This window comes from Pygocentrus nattereri, chromosome 30 (genome assembly GCF_015220715.1).
Source record: "Pygocentrus nattereri isolate fPygNat1 chromosome 30, fPygNat1.pri, whole genome shotgun sequence".
NCBI classification, from domain to species: Eukaryota; Metazoa; Chordata; class Actinopteri; order Characiformes; family Serrasalmidae; genus Pygocentrus; species Pygocentrus nattereri.
This window is the reverse complement of record NC_051240.1, coordinates 7,430,089-7,451,483: the sequence shown is the minus strand read 5'-3', so window position 1 is coordinate 7,451,483 and position 21,395 is coordinate 7,430,089. Positions and strand designations below refer to the sequence as shown.

At 40.3% G+C, this 21,395-nt stretch overlaps 2 protein-coding genes across 6 annotated transcripts in view; both read left to right on the top strand.

The window, feature by feature from the left end:
* Positions 1-5,904, top strand: part of LOC108424774 (testis-expressed protein 2) — a 55,308-nt gene extending 49,404 nt beyond the window's left edge. For both annotated transcript variants that reach the window (XM_017692997.2, XM_017692996.2), the window contains exon 13: positions 1,642-5,904. In XM_017692997.2, the coding sequence (XP_017548486.1) occupies positions 1,642-1,788 (147 nt within the window). In that variant the 3' untranslated portion in view covers positions 1,789-5,904. The remainder of the gene's footprint in view (positions 1-1,641) is intronic.
* Positions 5,905-7,547: 1,643 nt separating this feature from the next.
* The window catches only part of LOC108424775 (cytoplasmic phosphatidylinositol transfer protein 1-like), a 77,228-nt gene continuing 63,380 nt past the window's right edge, over positions 7,548-21,395 (top strand). Inside the window, exons 1-2 of one of the 4 annotated variants that reach the window (XM_017693000.2) lie at positions 7,548-8,987; positions 9,733-9,845. In XM_017693000.2, coding sequence (XP_017548489.1) covers positions 9,798-9,845 — 48 coding nt within the window. In that variant the 5' untranslated portion in view covers positions 7,548-8,987; positions 9,733-9,797. The remainder of the gene's footprint in view (positions 8,988-9,732; positions 9,846-21,395) is intronic. The other 3 variants (XM_017693001.2, XM_017692999.2, XM_017692998.2) reach the window with 3 other exon arrangements.

Below are 21,395 nucleotides of genomic sequence, written 5' to 3'. Positions count from 1 at the left end.
ATAAGAAAATCTTTAAAAGGGCAGCTATCGGGGCAAAAGCACAAAACCTGGAGTAAGAAACCCACTTGGTGAATCTTGTATCAGTTTGTCAGCTAGATTTCAATTCAATTCAATTCATCTTTATTGTCATTATACAGTACAGGGTAGTACAGTATAACGAAACACTATCGGGCTACTTTTCCAGTGCAGTGATAAAAGATGCATAGTAAACAGTGCAAGTAAGTAAAAGACAAGACAAAATGTGCAGTCAGTAGGTACAGGTGTCGAACGTAGACAAGATGTGCATAGGCAAGTGTTATAGGTGTATTGGACACATAGACAGTTAGTGCATAGTCAGATATTCAGGTGTATCAGATATATAGACAGAAATGTGCTGGTGAATTACAGCACAGTAAATGCAGAAGTACTAGTGGTGTAAACAGTGATCTGTATATAAAGTGTACAGTGCAGGTACAGAGTAGCAGCATAATGTTCAGGTAACATCTTAAATAAACAGTTACAGTTTAAATATATATACTAGAAATAAGGCTTAGTCAGAGATGAAGTGCACAGCATACAGTCCTCTGAGCTGGTGGAGCTCAGTGTGTAGAGTGCTGGGTGATCAGGTTGATCATTAACAGACTGTAGTGGTGTAGTTAAGCACAGGTTGATGCTGCCGGTGTGACCAGTTTGACAGCTCGGGGATAGAAACTGTTCTTGAACCTGGTGGTTCTGGCTCAGATGTTCCGGTACCTCTTTACAGATGGCAAATGAATAGCTTTGCGTATTTATAATGAAAATCTAACTAGATAACTAGGCAGGTTGCTAAAGAAGACTTTTTGCACCTTGTTCCTCGCAAAACCATGTGTTGTTCTATACGCAACTCTGCCGCAGTCATGTATTTTAACTCATTTTCTTGTATAATGTAAACATGCAGATCACTATTATTCAGTGATACACAATTAGGTAAACCCATAAAGTTTACAGGCCATCAAGATGACATTTCAGCAGTTATTAGCCATTAACTAGCATAGTTTGGTGTTTTACCTGATCAAACACACTTGATTCATCATATTTTATTTTTTAATGATCAGTTTATTTATTGTATTCATATGTGACATATGAACAGGCTTCCAGGAGGTGCAAACCCAGCACTCCCAGTTTTCAGACATCTTAGTCATAAGCAAAAGTTTGAACAGCCCAGTCAAATTACATGTTTTCTTGATTTTCTCAGTACAAATAAATTAACACATCCTCTACAGAAAGCACACTTAAATATGGCTTTTTCTTCTATTTCTATTTATTTGCACAGTTTAACATATTGGGGGGGGGTAAAAATATATATAAACTTTTGTGCAGGCCATGTTTTATGTTTGATTTATTCAATGTGCTAAATTAACAGCAAATAAACAATAATTGTGTATTAAAATGTGCAGATGTCTGTTCTCTGTAGGGGATGTTTTAACTTATTTTCACTAAGAACATCAACAAAACATCATTTCACCTGGGTGCCAAAACCCTTGGACATGACTGTATGTCCACTTATTTCTTGTTTATTAGAAATGAAATCAAATCTGGTTACAATATGAACCTCTAAAACAAAGCCTAGGTCCCCTACTTGGTTCTTGTGTTTTAATTCCCTGTTAATTCTCTTTTCTGCAGAAAATCCTTGTGATGCCAAACATGGATGACGTGTGGCTCCACATCATGCATTCCGCCATGGACCCTCGGTCCGACACGACGCTAACGGACAGCAAGGGGGGCGTGAATGCCCCTGAGCCTGACCTTCCTCTGTCTGAGGGTCTATGAGGCGCTGTACAAGTCCCAGCAGGTGGCCAAACATATAGCTTATGTTGGTGGGTAATAGGGAGCAGTTTGCTCCTCACATCCACGCTAGGGGCCATTGGTGTCTCCTTCCTGCCTTTGAGGAGAACAAAGAAGACACAAAAACTTTGCTGCTTTAATTACTTTATCAGTGAAAGGTGTGATGAAGAAGAAGTTTCTGTGAGAGGAAAACATGAGGAAAGAGCAGCAAGTCTGGGTTGAGATGAAGGACTATGTATGTGAGAGAAGATGATTGTGGGTAACTTAGTCTCTGTGCTCCCCAGAAACTGGAAGGAAGATGATATGCAACTATGATTTAAGGGTTGGGGTGTGAATATTTAATCAGGTGGACTGTTTATCAGTATGTATTAGGGCTGCACAATATGGGGGAAAATAGTATTGCAGTTATATAATAATAATAATAATAATAATAATAATAATAATAATAATAATATTATATGCAATATAATAAAAAACTTGTGAATGTCACATGATTAAATACTGGCCTGCTTTACTTTGACAGAAGTAATTTACATTTGCTGGGTTACATGAAGACCTTGATTCATCAAAACGGCTACAGAATTGCTCAGAAGGCTTAAACACTCATTGTGATTTGATTAGAGGGTGCATAAGATATCAGTATTGCAAAGGTCAGTATCCTGATAACAGTTAATAAATGAAATATTGTGCAGCCCTATTATGTAGAGATATTGCATATAAATAAACCTACAGCAGAAGTGTCAAACTCCAGTTCTGAGGACTCACTACCAGCTTAATGTCACACCAGTGGAGTTTAAACACAGTTGAAGGTCTGACTTGAATAGGGTCGTCCATTGTTCCTCAATGCCAGTCCTGAGGTTTCTGTACTTTTCCTGCTCTAAAACACCTGCTTCAGGTAAATGGGCCACAATCTTAGCTGAAAATGAACTGCAGTAGAATTAATTGAGCTGAATTATTTTTTTGTTCATGGTATGCAGCTGTCACAGAAACAACTCAAGCTCAAATAGACAAACATTACTCACTGCCACCCTCTGAAGGTGTTATTAACGAGAAATAAACAAATAAGCACATTCTTTTTGTTGTGTTGTAAACATATCATTGTGAAATGTAATAAGTCTAGTAAATGTTAGTTAATAACTGAAATCGGTGTAAATAATTGTGATCAGACGAACGTAATAATTGTGACAGGCCTAGTTACTGAGCTCTTCCTGAGCCTAAGCGTGTTGGAGCAGAGAAAATTCCAAACATATTCCGCAAAGCAGGATTCCTCATTTAGTTTGATAGCTTAAAAGAATAGAATAGTACGCAGCAATTAGTGTGATGTACAGCCACCAATTAGCATGAAGGAAAAATGAGGTTTGACTGTTTGCAATGTCCTTTAGCTCTGCTGGTCAGGCTTCCCTTTTGTATTTTCTGGCTATTTAAAAAAAGTCCTGCTTTGTAAAGCCCTCTAGGACTGGGATTGAGGAGCAGCGGTGCTGGTGAGCCTTTGCTGCTGTTCTGAGATCAATTATGTAACTAGATTAAATGGTTCGGCTTGGATGTATTTGCCTGCAGCCATAAACTGTGCCTGAATACTCCAGAATGAAAGTTATATCGGTGATTAGAAGATATCATTAGAAGGACGATGTTTTTGTGTGTGTGTGTGTGTGTGTGTGTGTGGCTGTGCACTGTGTGACTTTATAATGGTGTGTATATGAGACCAAACGCAGTGTATTTAGTATAAAACTATAGCATCAAATGCACACATGCTCTAGTCAAGGCCAGCTCGGGTCTGATGTACTGGTGTACTCTAGAGGTACTTGCATTGTACTCCGCTTCCAGTATCCCACGTATATTACAGCGTTGAGTCCCTACTTTGTGTCCTTGTCTATGTGTCTGTCACCTATGCATCAGTCACTAGTGTCAGGTTTTGGTGGTTTACATTGCAAATGTGTTGTTAGCTAGCTGCTTACCAAACTATAAAATGTGGGAGAATCTCGCTCTGACCAAATAATCGAAAATGTAGAGCTTATTTATTTTTTCCAGTATCTGTCTTGAATTTGCTTTCATATTTGATCTGGAATTTGTTACCATGTCTATTCTGACGTTTGACTGGTTTTGCTTACTGATTAACTGATAAAACACTATATAAAGATGCCCAAGTGGCATAACACGTGAAATTACTTATGTGTAGTGTAGCGGTGCATCCTGCGTAAGTCCGCAGAGCACAGCTGACTGAGGTGGTGACCACACTGCAGAATTGGCACAGTGGTTAGCAGCATATGCGTCAAACATAGAGCCTCGGAAGGCCAAAGGGGAATTCTTTACAGTGGTGGTGATAGGAACCAGGGGTCGCCATGACTACAACCCAAATATAGCCTTTTTATTTACTACCCAAAACCACCAGTGAACTTACATGGCTTTAAACTTTTTATATGTAATGATGATGGAAAAACGGGTAAATCTGGAAAAAGTAACTTTCTTTTGGGGACTATTTTGCCTCATAACACCCTGCAGGTATCTCCCCATCATAAATGGATTTAAAAGAATACGTTTTGGGCCAAAACCATCCCAAAACTATCATAAAAACAGTGTCTCAGACATCGGGCTGCAAATTCATAACCATTTCATGTAGTAATTTTCTGTCTGGGGAGCTTCTAGAGGCTTTAGGCTCTTCCGATGGCTCCCGTCACCGTCACTGTGAGCAGGTCTTGCTCATTCAGCTACGCTAGAACAAGGTCACTGTGTGTGTCTGAGAGTGTATGCAGAAATGTATAGAATCATAAATGGTACCCGATATGTAAAGTATGCTGAGGGTCTGATGCATCATGAGGTCATGAATGTTTGTGTTTTTTTGTGTGTGTGTGCGTCTGTGACTGTTCTTATATGCCTTTCCTGCTATTGTTTGATAAAAAGAACGTATATGAAGATTTATTTCCTTTTTATCACTGATAAAAGAAGTAATATATAGATACTACGTTTGCATATACTATGGAGGATTTTCTGCAAAATATGGTATGATTGTATATGAAGCCATTTTGCCTAATATCTTTTTTTCTTTTTCTTCTGAAAACGTATGACATTCCCGGTCGGATGTAGATTAGCCAAGCTGGATTAGCCTGAAGGAAACCACTTCATAACTGAAGGAGAACCAGTGCTTCAAGTGCGCTTTCATTTCCTAAGAATCCATTCTTTAAGCACTGTTTCCACAAGCGCCGCACAAAGCTGAGGCTGAGTCTTTTTCCCCAGGTCACTAAAGCACTATGAACGTTCTTTCAGGCTTATTACAGTTACACAGTTACGCTACAGTTGTGCAACAGTGAATAAGGGCTCGGTTGACAGTCACAGGCCCGACGAGAAGAAGTATTGTAAAGTGATACTGTGATATGCGTTTCCTGTGAACACTGCGGTCTTTCTCATGCGCTGAAATACTCCATACACTACTGATGTTGACCGTGCAAAGTTTTGATTTGCCTCTCTGAGAAGCTTCCGCTTCTGTGAAACTGTACGAAATGTGTATTTGAATGTGGACACTTCGTTTAGGCTTGTTTACAGGGAGAAAATGTGTTTGCTATCATAGATTTCTCTCCTTCAGAGTCTTTTTTTCCCATCGATTTCTGGATTATTACTTGATTTTCTTTAAATCATCAGCGAAGGAAATCTCAATTACTTTTGCTTACTTATAATTGAACCTGATTTTGCCTTAAATGTAGCTGGTTGCGATCCTAAATGAATCCCTCTGCAAGAGGCTAATGTGTATTCCTGAAGGAAATGTAATGAAGATATATTCCTATCGAAGTAATTCATGGTTTAATTAGTTTTAAAACTGGATCAGAAACCTCTATGCCAATAAGTGTGTACCACGCTGTGTAAAAATCAGGGCAGTATTATTGTGAGAGATTTTTCCTTCTTTCTTTCGGACACACACATATATGCCTTGTCGTATCTGACTCCACAAGTGTTGCAAAAATGGCAGTTTGTTTTTGCAGACCTTGCTTATTTGATATGTATTTTTTCTTTTACAGTCTCGCTTTGTAGGCTATGTATGTGGGTTAAAATGTTAACCTGTATGGCTTTGTAATTTTTCTTAAATAATTGAAATAAAGTTTTTTTTCCATGCTGGTTTGTGTTTTAATATTTCATAGAAACATAGAAGAACATCTTATGAACCCTTAATTATCTGATCCACGTCAATAACTAACCCAGAATCTAAATTGTAGCTATACTTAAAATGCACTATTAGCTTTAATAAATGACTAATAAATAATTACATAGTAAGTAATAGGAAACAGGTTTTAGGCTAACAAACTTTAATGTAAATATATTACACACATCTTCATTTCACATGACATGTTAATGTGGTTAATTAGTGTAATTCAAGTGTTGGGGAGTGTTTAATGTGAAATTTGAGTCACAATTGTTCACAGTGGTGGTGACAGGAACCAGCCGTCCGCCTATGTGTGTGAGAGTACATGCGCATGCAGGTATGTATGCAATATAATATAATACACTATATTTTCATAAGTATTCGCTCGTCTGCCTTCACACACATGAAATTGAGTGACATCCTATTCTTAATCCATAGGGTTTAATATGATGTTGGCCCACCCTTTGCAGCTGTAACAGCTTCAACGCTTCCGAGAAGGCTGTCCACAAGATTTTGGAATGTGTTTATGGGAATTTCTTCCAGAAGCGCATTTTTTGAAGGTCAGACACTGATGTTGGACAAGAAGGCCTGGCTCTCAGTCTCCGCTCTATTTCATCCCAAAGGTGTTCTATCGAGTTGAGGTCAGGACTTTGTGCAGGCCAGTCAGGTTCTTCCACACCAAACTCGCTCATCCATGTCTTTATGGACCTGCTTTGTGCACTGGTGTGCAGTCAGGTTGAAACAGGAAGGGGGCGTCCCCAAACTGTTCCCACAAAGTTAGGAGCGTGAAATTGTCCAAAATCTCTTGGTCCGCTGAAGCATTAAGAGTTCCTTTCACTGGAACTAAGGGGCCAAGCCCAACTCCTGAAAAACAACCCCACACCATGATCCCCCCTCCTCCAAACTTTACACTTGGCACAATGCCGTCAAGCACCGTTCTCCTGGCAACCACCAAACCCAGCCTCGTTCATCAGATTGCCAGACGGAGAAATGTGGTTCGTCTCCACTGCTCTAGAGTCCAGTGCACCACTCTTTGCACCACTGCATTCAACGCTTTGCATTGCGTTTGGTGATGTAAGGCTTGGATGCAGCTGCTCGGCCATGAAAACCCATTCCATGAATAATCTGAAGGCCTCATGAAGTTTGGAAGTCTGTAGCGTTTGACTCTGCAGAACGTTGGTGACCTCAGCATCCGCTGCCCCCTTCACAACTCTCCTTTAGGAGTTTATAAATTGATTTTAGACCAAAAGCATCCCCTAACTAGCTAACAAACCTAGCCAAAATAACCCACCCCAGCAAGCTTTATTAAATGTGATGGCTACATTTCTTTGGCAGTAGTAGACTACAGTTTGAGTACATGGTGTTCACAGTGTTCTAATATTAGACTTACGTTCAAGCAACGTCATTTTTATATATATATATATATATATATATATAAGAAACCACTCAGAGGGATTTTCCGTTTACTTCTCAAAGACTGAATTTATACCCTTCAGCCAGCAGATGTCGCTCTTTATGCGAACCTCACATTGCGATGGTCGTTGTTTACTTATGGCCCTTTGAGACGTTTGCTTTATATTTAAAGGCTCACTAGTGTGAGATCTTTGATCGTCCTCGCAGATACGGCACATTGGAGCATGTTTGAGCTACTGGAGCAGGCTTTATTTTGATAGAGCGGATCAGAAAGCGACAGAGAAACTAAAGTCCCGTTTTCTGAAGTGTTTCACTCTTTGATCAACGGCGCTTATGAAATGTATTTTTAATTAGCATGCCACTAGTAATTAGCCAGAATTTTCCCACGGCCGCTTGATGAAATGGCAGACGTAGGCAAAGCCGTCGAGAGCGGTTTGGTGTGAAGCGCTCCGTTTCAGAGAAGCCTGCAGAAAGCGAGCTGTTCACAGCGGCGGTGACGGGAGTCGGTCGCTCGCCTCTAAAGCCGCCCTCGCAGAGAGTTAGCGGGTGAGATGGGTGTGAAAGCGCTGCCTGGCGCGTTGTTTACGGCAGCTTTGTGATAAAGCGGTGAAGCTTTGGTCTGACACGTTTTAGTAATCTGTTCATTTTAATCCGTTCAAGAAGGAAGAATACATGCAGGGTGCTGAGAGATGAAACCAAAAACTTTCCACCATCCCATCAGCACTCCGTTTAAACGCTCAGGCGGTTTTGGATAGTAAATAAATGGCCATGTTTGCGTGGTACTCGCGGTGACCCCGGTTCCTATCACCTGAGTAGGTTTTTCTACAATGAGCCGTCTCGCCTCGACCTACTCTGAATGGCTTCGTTTACATCTCGACCGTTTAATTAAGCAGGAATTTTGAGAAGTCGGTGGACTTCCCCTGTAGCGGGGCTGCTTCGCTGGAGCCTCGGCTTGTGTAAAGGAAAAAAACGTGGTTTCCTGCCCCTCGTGCTGAGAGAATGAGTGAGAGAGAGTGAGTGAGAGAGAGAGAGAGAGTGAGTGAGAGAGAGAGAGAGTGAGGGAGGGAGTGAAAGCACTCGCTTCACTATCACTGACTCAAACTGCTGCGAAAGAACGTCGGGCGAACCCGTGAAACGTTAAAAAGAACAGAAAACGCTAAAAAAAGACGAAAAGGTTCAGGCGAAGTGCTTAAAAAAAACCAGACAGACACAGAAGGTCGGTATCGTCGCCGTTACTGCAGAACTGCAGACTCCGAGGCTCTGAACGGACCGAGAAGCCGCGCCGTTTCGGTATGTTGAACCGCAGAAGATGAGGAGCAGCCGACCGCGCCGGAACGAGCTGTCCTAGCGCCCTGAAGGAGAGCATTCCCGCCTTTTGGTTCATCTCCAGTCTCGCGCGTCCGCCTTCGAATCTTAACGCTCACTTTGAAACCTCCAGCGCTCTGCGCGTCCAGCTGCACCGTTAACCGGCTGAACGTCTCAGACTCGAGTCATGTTTTTCGCCTTTCGCTTTATTCACTCGTACTTCGTGCCACGAATAAGCTCCGAAACGTTTCAGCCAGGACGGTAATCTAGCGATAAAGAGTTTTTGGTTGAAGTTGTTTTTCACTTGAAGCTGTGTTTCGTTGTCTGGAAGCGTGAGGTAAGTTAGGCTAACGACAATGTAAACGGTTAAAGGGGAATTACACCCATTTTTTCAAAATTTCTGCGAAGTTCAGTCCAGAGTGGTGTGATGTAAAACGGTTCATTGCAACGTTGGACTCAGATTTTGTTTACAGTGGTGGTGACAGGAGCCAGAAGAGCGCTCATATAGAGCACAAATATAGGGTTAGTTAGCTGACTAGCCATTTTATTTACTGTCCCAAACCCCCAGTTGACCTAACGTTCCTCCAGCCGGCTGGTTCTACATGCAGGTGGTTAGCTAACTATAACGACAGGAAAATATTGTTAGTTAAATCCGCAAAAAAGTCTTTGTACCTCTTTTGGCTTAGAACACCCTTCATGCGTCTTTCCAGCAAAAATTACGCCTAAAGTCAAACTCGTAGTGCAGAGCTGTGCTAAAGCCGTGTGCCAGGCATCAGGCAGCGCCTTCATAGCCATTTAATGTAGGTTAGCTAGCTAGCTAACTAGGTTAGTAACTTTCTGTGAGGGAGCTTGTAAGGGTGGACGTCTGATTCCCATCACCACCACTGTGAACTGTGAACCCTGTAACTTTCACTAGAACAGCATTGCTCAGGTAACCACTCTAAAAAATCTTGTTTACCTCTTAGCTGTGTAATATGCAGAAAGTTTGAAAATTGGGGCTTCCCGTTTAACGGTTACCTAACAGTTAACTCACATAGCTACAGAGCTAGAAGTTGAAGCGAGTGTTTTTATCGTCTTTTTAGGATTTTTGAAGTGCCATTCAGAGATTCTGCTACTCCTTTGCTGGTTTACAGACACACTGAGGAACATGCTGATGAAAGAGTACAGGATATGCATGCCACTGACTGTGGAAGAGGTAAGCTAAGCTCGGCTTTATAAAGCATCCTCCAGGGTACTTAGGCAGCTGTGTGACTGGAAGGCTGTGGGCTTAAAGGGGAATTGCGCTGTTTTTCCAAAATGTGTGCATAATTTAATCACTGAGATGTGAACAAAGTCATTCAGAGTGCTTTGATGTGAAATGCATCACTGTAGAGACTTAGATTTCTTTACAGTGGTGGTGATAGGAACCAGAAGAGCAATGTCTACAAAAATAGCCATTTTATTTACTATCCTGAACCACTATAAAGAAGTATTTTTTAAAGTATACTGTAACCCTGAAGTTTACCTCAAAACCATCGTAGAACAATGTATTTGGCATCAGGCTGGGTTTTCATAACCTTTTTATGTAATACATTTTTGTGGCATAGCTTTTAGAAGCATTAAACTCTTCAGACGTCTGGTTCCTATCACCACCACTGTGAACAATTCCGACTCTGTACGTTTTTCTAGAATGAAGCATTTCACACCATACCACTCTGAATGACTTTGTTTCCATCTTAATAATTTATTTATTGAGAAAATTAGAAAAATCAGTGGAAATCCCCTTTATAGTGCAAAAGTTACTAAAATCTTTTAACTCTTGCTGCGTTCAGCTGATGATGAGCCTGATGGTAATGTCTCTGAGTCATATGATAGTAGCCCTTGTGTTTTTAAATGAGCTAATTTCATCAAACATCGAAAGCGCTGGGCGATATTGATCATTTCAGTAGCCTGAGTGCAAAGTGGTATCAGACGACATTTAAGCTGCATTGACTAGGTTGAACCTGAACAATCTTTTACGTCATAGCTTGTTTTGATTGGACGTAAGACAACTTTGCATGGTTTTCGTCTAAATTTAATATTGATAAACCTATTTACCTTACTCTACGTACCACTTTACCATAAGTCAATTACGAAATACACATTTTAAACAAAGAGTTTGTCTTCAACCTGCCATAAAGCATAAAAAAGTATCTTGTGCATCAGGCAATATATTCATAACTGTATCATTTAATCTGTTTTTTTTTGTTGTTGTTGTTGTTGTTATGTAGCCTTTAGAGGCAGACGTCAGGTTCCTATCAACACCACTGTGAACAATTCTGGCTCCTTAGATTTTTCAGGAATGCCATATCTGATGTCAACCTCTCTGAACCATTTAATTATGCAGAATTCCCCTTTCATTTCACTAAATATCATTAAAACTGAAAATGAGTATAGTAAGATTTCAGTCTCACAGTATACTGGTATGGACAACATATCTCCCAGAGCTAGTTTGTATATGTGTTAGTATGGTCTCTAACGCTGCTGACAGTTTGTTAATATTGTTAAATAAGTTCATATTGATGAGTGATCATGGTTCACACTCATCTGTCCAAATGTCTTTCTACAAAAGCACATATTTCTGCAAAGTCCTACATGTGTATTTACTTAGATATGTAAATAGCCTTAGAGTAGAGCAACTTTCAAGCATGACTCACTGACAGTTTTGTAAAGGAAAAGGCTGTTCTAGGTCTCGCTAACAAACATGACCTAATATAGAAGTTGTGCTGAGGGTATTAATGGTTTATAATTTTTAGGAGTACGTTAAAAAAAAAAAACAGCTCTGAAACTTGCTGGACTCAAGCAGGGCAGCGTTCACGTTTTGGTCTGCAGTGTAGAAATGTCCCATTGCTTCTCTTCCTCCTGACTCCACTGCCCTGTTACGCATGCCATTTGTTATTATTTTGGACTCTAGCTCGTCGTGCTGTGTGTCTTTTCCTGCTTGAGCTATGGTCGTCTCTGTGGTGATGACTGGCGGCGCTGGATAAACTCTTATCGTGATGGTACACATTGAGCCAGTGACCATGATACCACAAGTGCTCGCTTCCTGCCAGAGAGAGAGAGGATATGGGAGTCAACAGTGGAAGGAGGAGGATGTGAACACACTTTTAAAAAGCATCTTAGCTTAAGGAAGCAATGTTAGAAAGTAGAGCAATTACACTATGTGTCCAGAAGTGTCCACTGCCCATTTCAGCACTGGTTTTAACATGCCCTCTTCCACTTGGCCTCTCCATTTCCGAGCAGGAGAATCCCCAGCGTCATCTTTAGGGCCTCTACGTTACTTTATTAGTTCAACTGAAGGGTGTTAGATGAGGTCCTCAGAGGGATGAGGGATGGAGTGAACACAAATATCGACTTCAGCAGCAAAACATGCCTAGAACTTGACGCATTTCCCTTTTATAAACCGGAAAAGGGCATAGGCCCTAAATAAGCCATAGTAGTAAACCGTAGCAAAAAGATAACATTCAGTTTACTTGGCTTTAGGTTAGAAACTGCTCCATCTTTTATACATTACTGCTTATGTAAATGTAACATGCTAAAAGCTACATGACTAAAACAACACAAAGTTGGTGCGTTCTGATTAAAAAACCAGCTCCTTTCTGTCCTCCTCTTGGCCTTGACTAAAGAGGTAAAAAGCCCTTAGGCAATGGGCTGTGGAGCAGTGTAAATGCCTTCTCTGCTGTAATGGAGCTCCATCCAGTACCTCTGGGATGAGTTAGAGTGGTGTTTGTGATCCAGAACCAACCATCCAACATCATTGCCTGACCTCACCAATGCTCCTGTGGCCAAATACAGTCAAATCCTCACAACAATGCCCCAGCATCTAGTGGAGAACACAGGCTGGTACTGCAGCAAAGGGGGACCACCTCCTTCTTAATACTCTTTGATTTGAAGAAACAATGGATGAGCTGGTGTTTATAAACCTTTGCACATCTATGATATTCTCAGTCTGGCCTCTTGTGGTTTGGCTAATTATACAGTCAAGTTGTGAACAATTGGTTCATTTGGCACCTATTCAGGCACTGATTCTACAGTATATTACACTGATTTAAGTGTGTACACCACATCCATCCACAGAGAAAGGTTTGCTGATGTAATGTGGTTTATTAACACGGAAAGTATTTAAACTTTTGAATGAAGTCAGTTTGTTGCATCACATTTTTCAGTGCAGGGGCTTTAGTCATTTGTATGCTGTAAAGGTTTTCTAACAAACACTGTAGCAGAGAAAGACTCTTAGATGGGAGAAAACTGAACTTTTTTATTATTTATTTATGTTTTTTTTTTTTGCCTAGAAGCTAATTTTGTAATATGGGATTGTTGTGAAAGGGACCGTTGCACCCTGCAGCCTGAGTTCTGACGTCATGAACCCGGCCTTGTGTCGAGAACACGCTCAGTGTGCGTGTGGCAAGTAGCACACCTGTCAGTGCAGGTGAACTGTGCACCTGCGAGTGTGAGTCAGCGACAGCCTGTTCGAGCCTAGTCCAGCTGAATCACTGCACATGCATGTTCAGCCCAAGATTCCCACCTGAACTCTTGCATTATTCACCAGCTGTCTCAGGGAAGTCAAACCACTTCGTGAAACACTGCCACACTCTGACGTCTTTAACTGAGGGGGACTCATTATTCCTGTCACCTGGGTTTAACCCTTTCCTGGGACGTACTTGGTTAGGACAGTGAGTGGTTTGCATTGGTCCTCTGCAAGTAGGGAAGTGCAAAACAAGCTATTTTTAACTGTAGGTTGTAGAAGATGCTGTAATGATACAGTCAGCTCTTTACTTGGTTAGATAATACTGGGCTCACAGATCAACATTCTCATGATGTTTTGAACAAAATTTGAATGACAAATGACAACGTCTTTCTTGTCAGTTGCATAAGATGGCGTATTTAATAGAGTGCCTATTGTCACATTTTTGGATCACCTGTATTGTGTCACAGTGTATATTGTTAAACCTCTGCTAGCTGATGTTTAGTTGTGTTTTGGAAACAGTAGCTTCAGGTAGATGATAGTTATATTAGAAACTTTGTGACAGGTTTGCCTGCCCATATGTCTGTGTACTTGTTTGCTAACCCTGTAATCTTCTAAGCGCATTGTTGAACTGCCAACAGATTGTGTTATTCTGTCCTCTGTGGTCACATAATCTGTTCTGGTGAAATGAAATCTATCTATGAAACAAAAGTTTGAACATAACCTTCAGGCAACAGTATGGGATCTCTGCCCCCCCCCCCCCTCTCTCTCCTCTTTCTCTCTCTTTCTTTTTCTCTTTCTCTCTCTCTTTCTCTCTCGGTTTGAGCCACTAAAAAATTGAGGATTAGTGCTGCGCTTGTGCAATTGCTCATAATCCTCCCTAATACATGGTGTGAACAGTATTTATTGCAAAAAATAGAATCCAATTTCTTTCCTCTTCATTTTTTGACATAAGCTTCCATTCTGAAGCCATCTGTGGAGCTCCGAGGTGCAACTCACTGTGTGTATTTCTCTTATCACCAACTCGCACAGCTCCCAGATTATCAACTCTGAGCAGCATCACAGAAGGAAAATGGGTTAGTGAAATGGTGCTTAGCATAAATCTGTGACTGTAAAAGGTATCTACGACTCTGCTGGCACTGTAATACAAACATGATTATGAATCCTGTTACTGACGGACTCAGTTACCACTGGGTCAGCGGTTAGTGTTCAGGCCTCTCAGAGTGAATACCTGCACACAACAGAGTGATTTACAGCCACTGTGTATTTTATCATGTAGTTAGATTAGTTTTAGATTTCAGATGAAGCCAAGCTTTGTACCTTCAACTAAGGGTGTAGTGATTTCAGTACAGTATTGATATCGATAGAGTGTATGGATATTAAACATTTCATCACTTCCAACTTATGTAATCTTTTGCGGAAATCCAGCCTAGGCATCTGGTTGAGATCTGTCTATTTCTTTTACAATATAGTTGAAATGTTTACAGACTGAAGACATTTGCAAAGCACAAAATAAACTGAAATAGAAGCTCAGGATCAGAATTCATGTCAATCCAGATTTGTTCTATATCATTATATCTCTGCTTTTAGTGCCTGATAATTAATTGTGTTGAAGTGCCGCAAGGGCTGAATAATTTAGGGAAATTATCACATTTTTTGTGAGCAGTAATGCGATGACAATTCAAATTGCAGTTATTTTTTAATAAAATAAATTCCAAACCTGTATTAGGTTCGTATCTATAGAAAATAATTATAAACCTGTTCCTACATGAAAAGATTCTCAGCATTCTCAGATGAAATGTAGTTTTTTGTTTTATTTTTAAAATTAAAAAGAAATAATAGGATAAGTAACTTTATATAAATGATTACATGATATGCTGAACAATAATATCAGTAATAAGCATAACAGCAACACGAAATGATTGTTGCAGAGTATACAATCACTGTGAAACATCACATTGTTTACACGTGTCACGGTCAGTAGTGGACAGTAATGTATCACAAAAATAAGCCAAAATTAGTGATTTTTTTTTTTTCTTTCAATTTTATTTTTACACAAAGTCCTACAATAAACATAGAGATTAAGATAAATTTAAGATAAATTCTTACAAAACTAATAAACCTAACAGTAAATCATGGCCAGTGTGTATCGCTCATCAGAAATCAGTGTTCACAGGTTTGTTGCCAAAAAGACAAGCATATCTATGGTGGGGTAGTGTATCTATGGTGGTGTAGGATGGTTGGTGTAGTGTAGTGGTTAACACCTCTGCCTTCTACACTGCAGACTAGGGTTCACTCCCCCACCTGGGTAAGCCCCCTACACTATACCAATAAGAGTCCTTGGGCAAGATTCCTAACACCACCTTCGCCTACTTGTGTAAAATGATCAAACTGTAAGTCGCTCTGCATAAGAGCGTCAGCCAAATGCCATAAATGTAAATGTCTACTTTATGCAGCTTAAGGCATGAATGTTGACAGTTCACAGTGTTGCCTCTTGTACTAAAGAGCCTTTCTGAGGGTGAACCAGTACACAAAGATAACCGGGCGTGACAGCTCCAGCTTGGAAACTTTACCAAACCAGGGGACTTCTACTCCACCTATAGTGGTAGTCATCAGGTAGCTGTTCAGTTCTGTTTCCATGGCATCATCAAGCTGAACAGACAAGTCTGGAGACATGGCAGTATTCTTGAAGTAGCTGCCAAGTGACTTCTTTTCAGGTGAGGCTGCTGAACTCTGTCCTTCTGTGACACTTGATTTCCTCAACATTCAATAAATGAGAGTTAATATTTTTCAAATTTGATTTAATTTTGAGAAAACGCGTATTTTATGGTCAAGAATTGTAATTGGTAATGTTAGTCATGTGAGACGCATCATCTCCCACAAAGTTTCCATGTCTTAACCATCTGTTTACCTTCCTTGCTCCTCCTTCCATCTCTGTCTTCATTCTTGCTTTCATGGCAGTCATATTCTCTTGGCTTATTCTCTGGATCGTTGTGTTTTTCCTGGAGGTAGCCAGTGACTGCAGACTTGATTGACTTTGTGAGGTCTGTGTTTTCTGGACCCTCTGCAGGTGCTTGTGTCTTTAAGGTGGAGCACTGGCTTCAGATATGAAATGCTGACATCTTCTTTCCCAGAGAGTGCATCAGTAAACATTTGAAGAGGCCAGGTGAGCGCTAGGTGGTGTGTTTTCCTGTCAGCAGACAGCATGTGAGTGAGGGCCTCACTTTGCCCCAGAACTTTTTCAGTAATCTTCTCTTTGGTTCTCGACCTTATGGAGCACTCTAATTAGTGAAAGTTCAGGATCAGTCTTTCTGGGCTGCTGTCAGCACTGTCTTTGTCTTCCAGCTGGCAGAAAAGTGGCCTACCCTGTCATCTTTAAGTACATTTTCTAAAATAGAGTTTTTAAGGAAGTCTAATATAATTATCTTTGGACTATTTCTGATACAACAACTTAATCTTACTTATTTTGTTTCTACATTCGTTAATTATCTGACCATAGTTCAGTATGCCTCCCATGTCTTGCTTTCTCCCCAAACCACAGGCAACTACCAAATTGACACAGCTTTCATGCAATTTATGGACACTCAGTAAATAAAGAGTTAATAGAGAGAATGTTTAATGTTGTATAAGCCCAAACGTAACCCACAGTAAAGAATGAATAACTATTTTAAGACAATACTTTTCTGAGTACAGTGGCATTTTATTCTGTGATGACATATTCCAGATTGCTTAGTTTGTTATTATAAAAAATCAGTTAGTATAATCAGAATATGATGATTACTCTAAGTAATGATTACTGTCTCTTATGCACAGAGAGAGAAAGTATGTCACAGCATGTTCAGTACCAATCAATGTGATTTGATGCGACACTTATCGATTGCAAGATGTAATCTGTCACCAAAACATTGTAGCCTGGTCCCCTTCTTTATTTTGGCTACCTTTATTGTGTTAAAGGAATTATCTGTGGTAATGAGCACTTTCACCTCTTTATTCAGACCCCAGCTGACCGGCATGTCTTTCAGTCCAGCAATGTTCTCTCCTGTATAGTCAAAATGTCTACAAACAACAACTCTTTAATATTTTCACGAGGTAGACATTGAGACTTAGGTTCTGTCTGTACTTGTAGCATAATAATACAGGTATGACTAACCGTACAGGTAAAGCGACTTGGCAGAAGTATATGCGAGAGGGAATCTGGAATCTTTTGTCCGATGTTTGGAGAAGGCTTTGGAAGCCATCTTTAGACACTGTAAATATGCAGCTGAGTACTTCACAACACCTATGTAATGGAGCTTTGTCTTTGCTGTGATGTTGGGAAATTGTGGCTGGAGCATGGACATGCACTCATCATAGAGATGTCTGTGATGCTTCTTCAGATGTTTATAGAGGTTTGTGGTGTTGTCTCGTGAAGTTTGTACCAATGCTTAGCATGCCTTGAATGTCAGTTTCCTGAAACGAAAATACCCCCACATACACATTGTGCTGTTTTTCTTTGGTAACAGCTCATCCTGTGGCCTTGGGCCTCATTTGCATGCCCAGCGCCATTAAAATATGATTTTTTTTATTTATATATATATATATATATATATATATATATATATATATATATATATATATATATATATAGGTGATTTAAAAAAGCGATTTAGTTTGCCCCTTAGTGCTACTGTAGTACTGTTTTCTGGTAATATTGTTACAAAAGAAGTGATCATTGCAGTTATATTGGCTGATTTTGTAATTATGGGTCATACATAGAAAATAACAGAAGTTGTGCATCCCAATATATGGTCATAGTGCAATCTACTGGCATGCCTGTATACACTTATGAGAGGTTTCAATTGTTTATTCAGTCATGGTCCTGAAGATCCTGTGCAATGTTTGTTGTTTGTTATGCTGCTCTCACCTGATTTGAATCATCAGGCTTTTATTAACTCCTTAAAATCCCAGGCTCATTATTCAGTAACTACAGGGACTTCTGTACAAACTAATTGAGCTATTGTAGAAGAAACTTTGTGCCCTCAGCGACCCTTGGCCATGTAAGGGGTTAAACCCTCCAGTTACTGATTCAGGTGTTTTATAGCAGGAAAAACAAAAATGTGCAAGTCCCCCAAAAAACTTTTATTTGCTTTGTAAGCACTGCTTGTGGCAAGGCTTGATGTTATGGCAGACATACAGCTCTATGCAGTGTGTTGATGCAGAGTTTGCATTTGCTTGTCCTTTGGGCCATCTGCTGTTCACACTGCTGGCAGTGGAACATGCTGTGGTTAAGTCTCACCTCTTCGACTTACAGAGAACTTTTATATCCACTTTACCAAATAAGGTCCTATAAGTCGTGCTTCTCGCTTTGGTCTAAGTTTTTCCAGAACAATAAAGCAAGTTTAAGCATATTATGTAAACAGTGTTCTAGTTTCCAAGAACCGCACAGGAAATGTGAGATCATCTTTAGGCACCCAAACACATCTGCACAGCTGCCTACACCCATTTCCAGCTGGTATCAATGAGGATGGCTATGATTTGATCAAGGTCCCATTTGAGATGTCTTTCGGAGGTTTTGATTGGGTGAGAGAGACCATTAGTGAGGGGTGTGGACCATGTGATATTTCCTTGATGAGTGCTCTGTGGCGACTGAGAAGAAAAATGCTGTAATGGTGATTCATGCCACTGGAAACCGGGATTGTCTCGGAACACCCATTCACATACAGAGAAAAAAGCATGTATAATTAATAAGCTTATGTCCAAGCCGTACTTTAAAGATGAGTACTGTATTTTAACTCGCAGTGGCAGTGATGTGTGCGACTGGGTTACTAAAAGTTCCTTCATACACCATGATGGGAGTTTAGTCTTTGGTCTTGTGATTGTTTATTTGCGACAACTGATTTCATATGGAGACAGAAATAGAACGGGGGAGGTGGGTATTGGATCGTAGTGCACCATAGGCAAAAGGTTTTTCCTCTCTAAGTCAGAGCCCCAAAACCATTTAACATGAAGATAAGCCCATGTCAACTGGTCTTCACTAGATGTCAGTTTTGATTAGCCATGTTAGCATTTTAGAGGCCGTTTTGTCATCATGCATGCGCTGCACACTACCAGCTGTGTAATAACAGGCCTCTTATTAAGTAATATAAAGTTGACATTTCACTCACAACAGCTCAGTTTATTTTGTTGAATTATTGTGGAACTGATTAGGGTGTCAACAAAAGAAATCAGATCACAGATCCGTACTTACAATGAGCTGCCTGCTCCCCGGAGGCTGGCGCACTGGTCAGCTGCAGTGAAAGAACTCAGCAAGGGTAATAACATGCTAATGCTGGGTAATTTCCCCTGGTGTTGTTTGTGTCCATGGCGTAGGATCTTTGCTTCTTGCTGTGAGTAGATGTAAACAACCCCTGCTAAAAGCTCATTTTCCACAGCAGGGCGATTGGGGTTCAGGGCCAGTGACATAGGTGTGATAGCACTATCCCTCAGGAGAATGTCAGCTGAACTTCAGGGTACAGATGAATGCACTAACAGATGGTGATGCTGTAATGGAATTTAAAGGAAGGGGAGGATAATTCAGTGAGTATTTTCAAGTACTTGCAAAGACATAAAGTGAGACTGGGGCAACTTGTCATGGATAGAAAACAGATTTCACAGCAGTAGATATACTAGTACAGCAGTCAGTGAAAAGAGTTAGGTTATTAGGGGTTTGTTTATTTATTTATAGACAGATATTTGAATTTGAACCACAAATAAAGCTTTTTTTTAGTGTAATTGCTTGCTGGTCCTACCATGGGAAAAGGGGCTAATGGCCATCAGGTTACTGTGGTAACTGTGACGGTGGCCTAAAATCACTTCTTCTAAATTCAAGCCAAAGAGCATGCAGGCTGTACCTCAACACTGGAGGTTGATTTGGTTCAATTAGTGACGTCTATTTAATTCACACACTATTAGTGACGTCTGTTTAATTCACACATCCGGTACATGCCTATTTTATGCTGGCACTTTTTGTGCCTCAATAATAACAGCCTGCCCTCAGAAATGACTAAATGTGGAAAGTGACTTGCGTTCAGACTGTAGCAAATACATTTGCTTCAGGTTTGGTAAATGCTGTTGTGTCTGATTTAATGCATGATTTGTAAACCTAAAACTGTGCCTCCAGGAGTAGCACTGACAGAGTGGCAAACACAGAAATGTTGTACATTTTACATCTTTTTATTATCTGGAAGGTTTTATTGCAGTGCTTAAAACTGCAGTGCTTAAAAGGACATAGACTTCAATCTTGGCTGTGTGTTATGCGGTGGTCTGAATTTTAAGCATGTGTATTATCTGCTCTATTGGAGGCTCCGACACAGAGAAACCGTTGTATCCCTCTTAGGGTCGGATCACTGCCTAAAGTGTTCTCTTTCAAGAGCCTTTAGGTTGAGGGACTGGCACACAGACATGCAGAGTAACACATAAAACTCTTTAGGCTGAGAGCATGGGCATGGTACACACATGCCTACAAAGAAAATACACTTAAAGCCTATTCACACAGTCACATTCACACACACATTGGCGCAGTCTTTCACAGATCTGATACTGATGGAGCGCATCATTGAATAAGGTTTTAAATCGAAGGACCCAGCTCAATTTTCAATGTTGTATGGATGTGTTAAAATCAGGCTAACCAATCAGAGGCCAGTTGTCTTGGTTCCAGTCGAAACAAATGTGCATCATGATGGTATCAGAACAGCTCATGTTGCTTGTGACAGAGCACAAAAGCTTAAACAAGAAGCAACACACTGACTATGGCGAAGGTTAAAGGAAACACATGATTGACCATAGCTGAAAGGCTGGGGGTGGCAGAGAGTTTGAAAACTCTTAGTCTTTAAAAGTCTTTAACTTTTATCATTTATTTTTTGTGGTTGATGATAAAATATATGGCAAAATTTTCCGACTTGATATGAAAGCTTCAGGTTAGGCTGAGGGCCTAGGCATGAGCTGACTGAATCAACACCAGAGAAGACTCTGTGATAATCTTTTTACATGCTCAATTATGGCATGCATAACTTGCTTGCTTGTGTGTTTGAGAGACAGAGAGCAATACTTTTTATGATATAGGTCACAGAACTTAGGTTTGTGATGAAGTTGCAACACAAAAAATGCACCAAACTGTAGTACCATATTTAAAAAAGAGTGAAAATTTATAAGTGCATTATTTTTTTATGTGGGCAAAAATAAATAGTTTAAGGATGTAATAGCATGATAGGCTGATGTCCATTCAGCTACTCATTACTGTGCAGT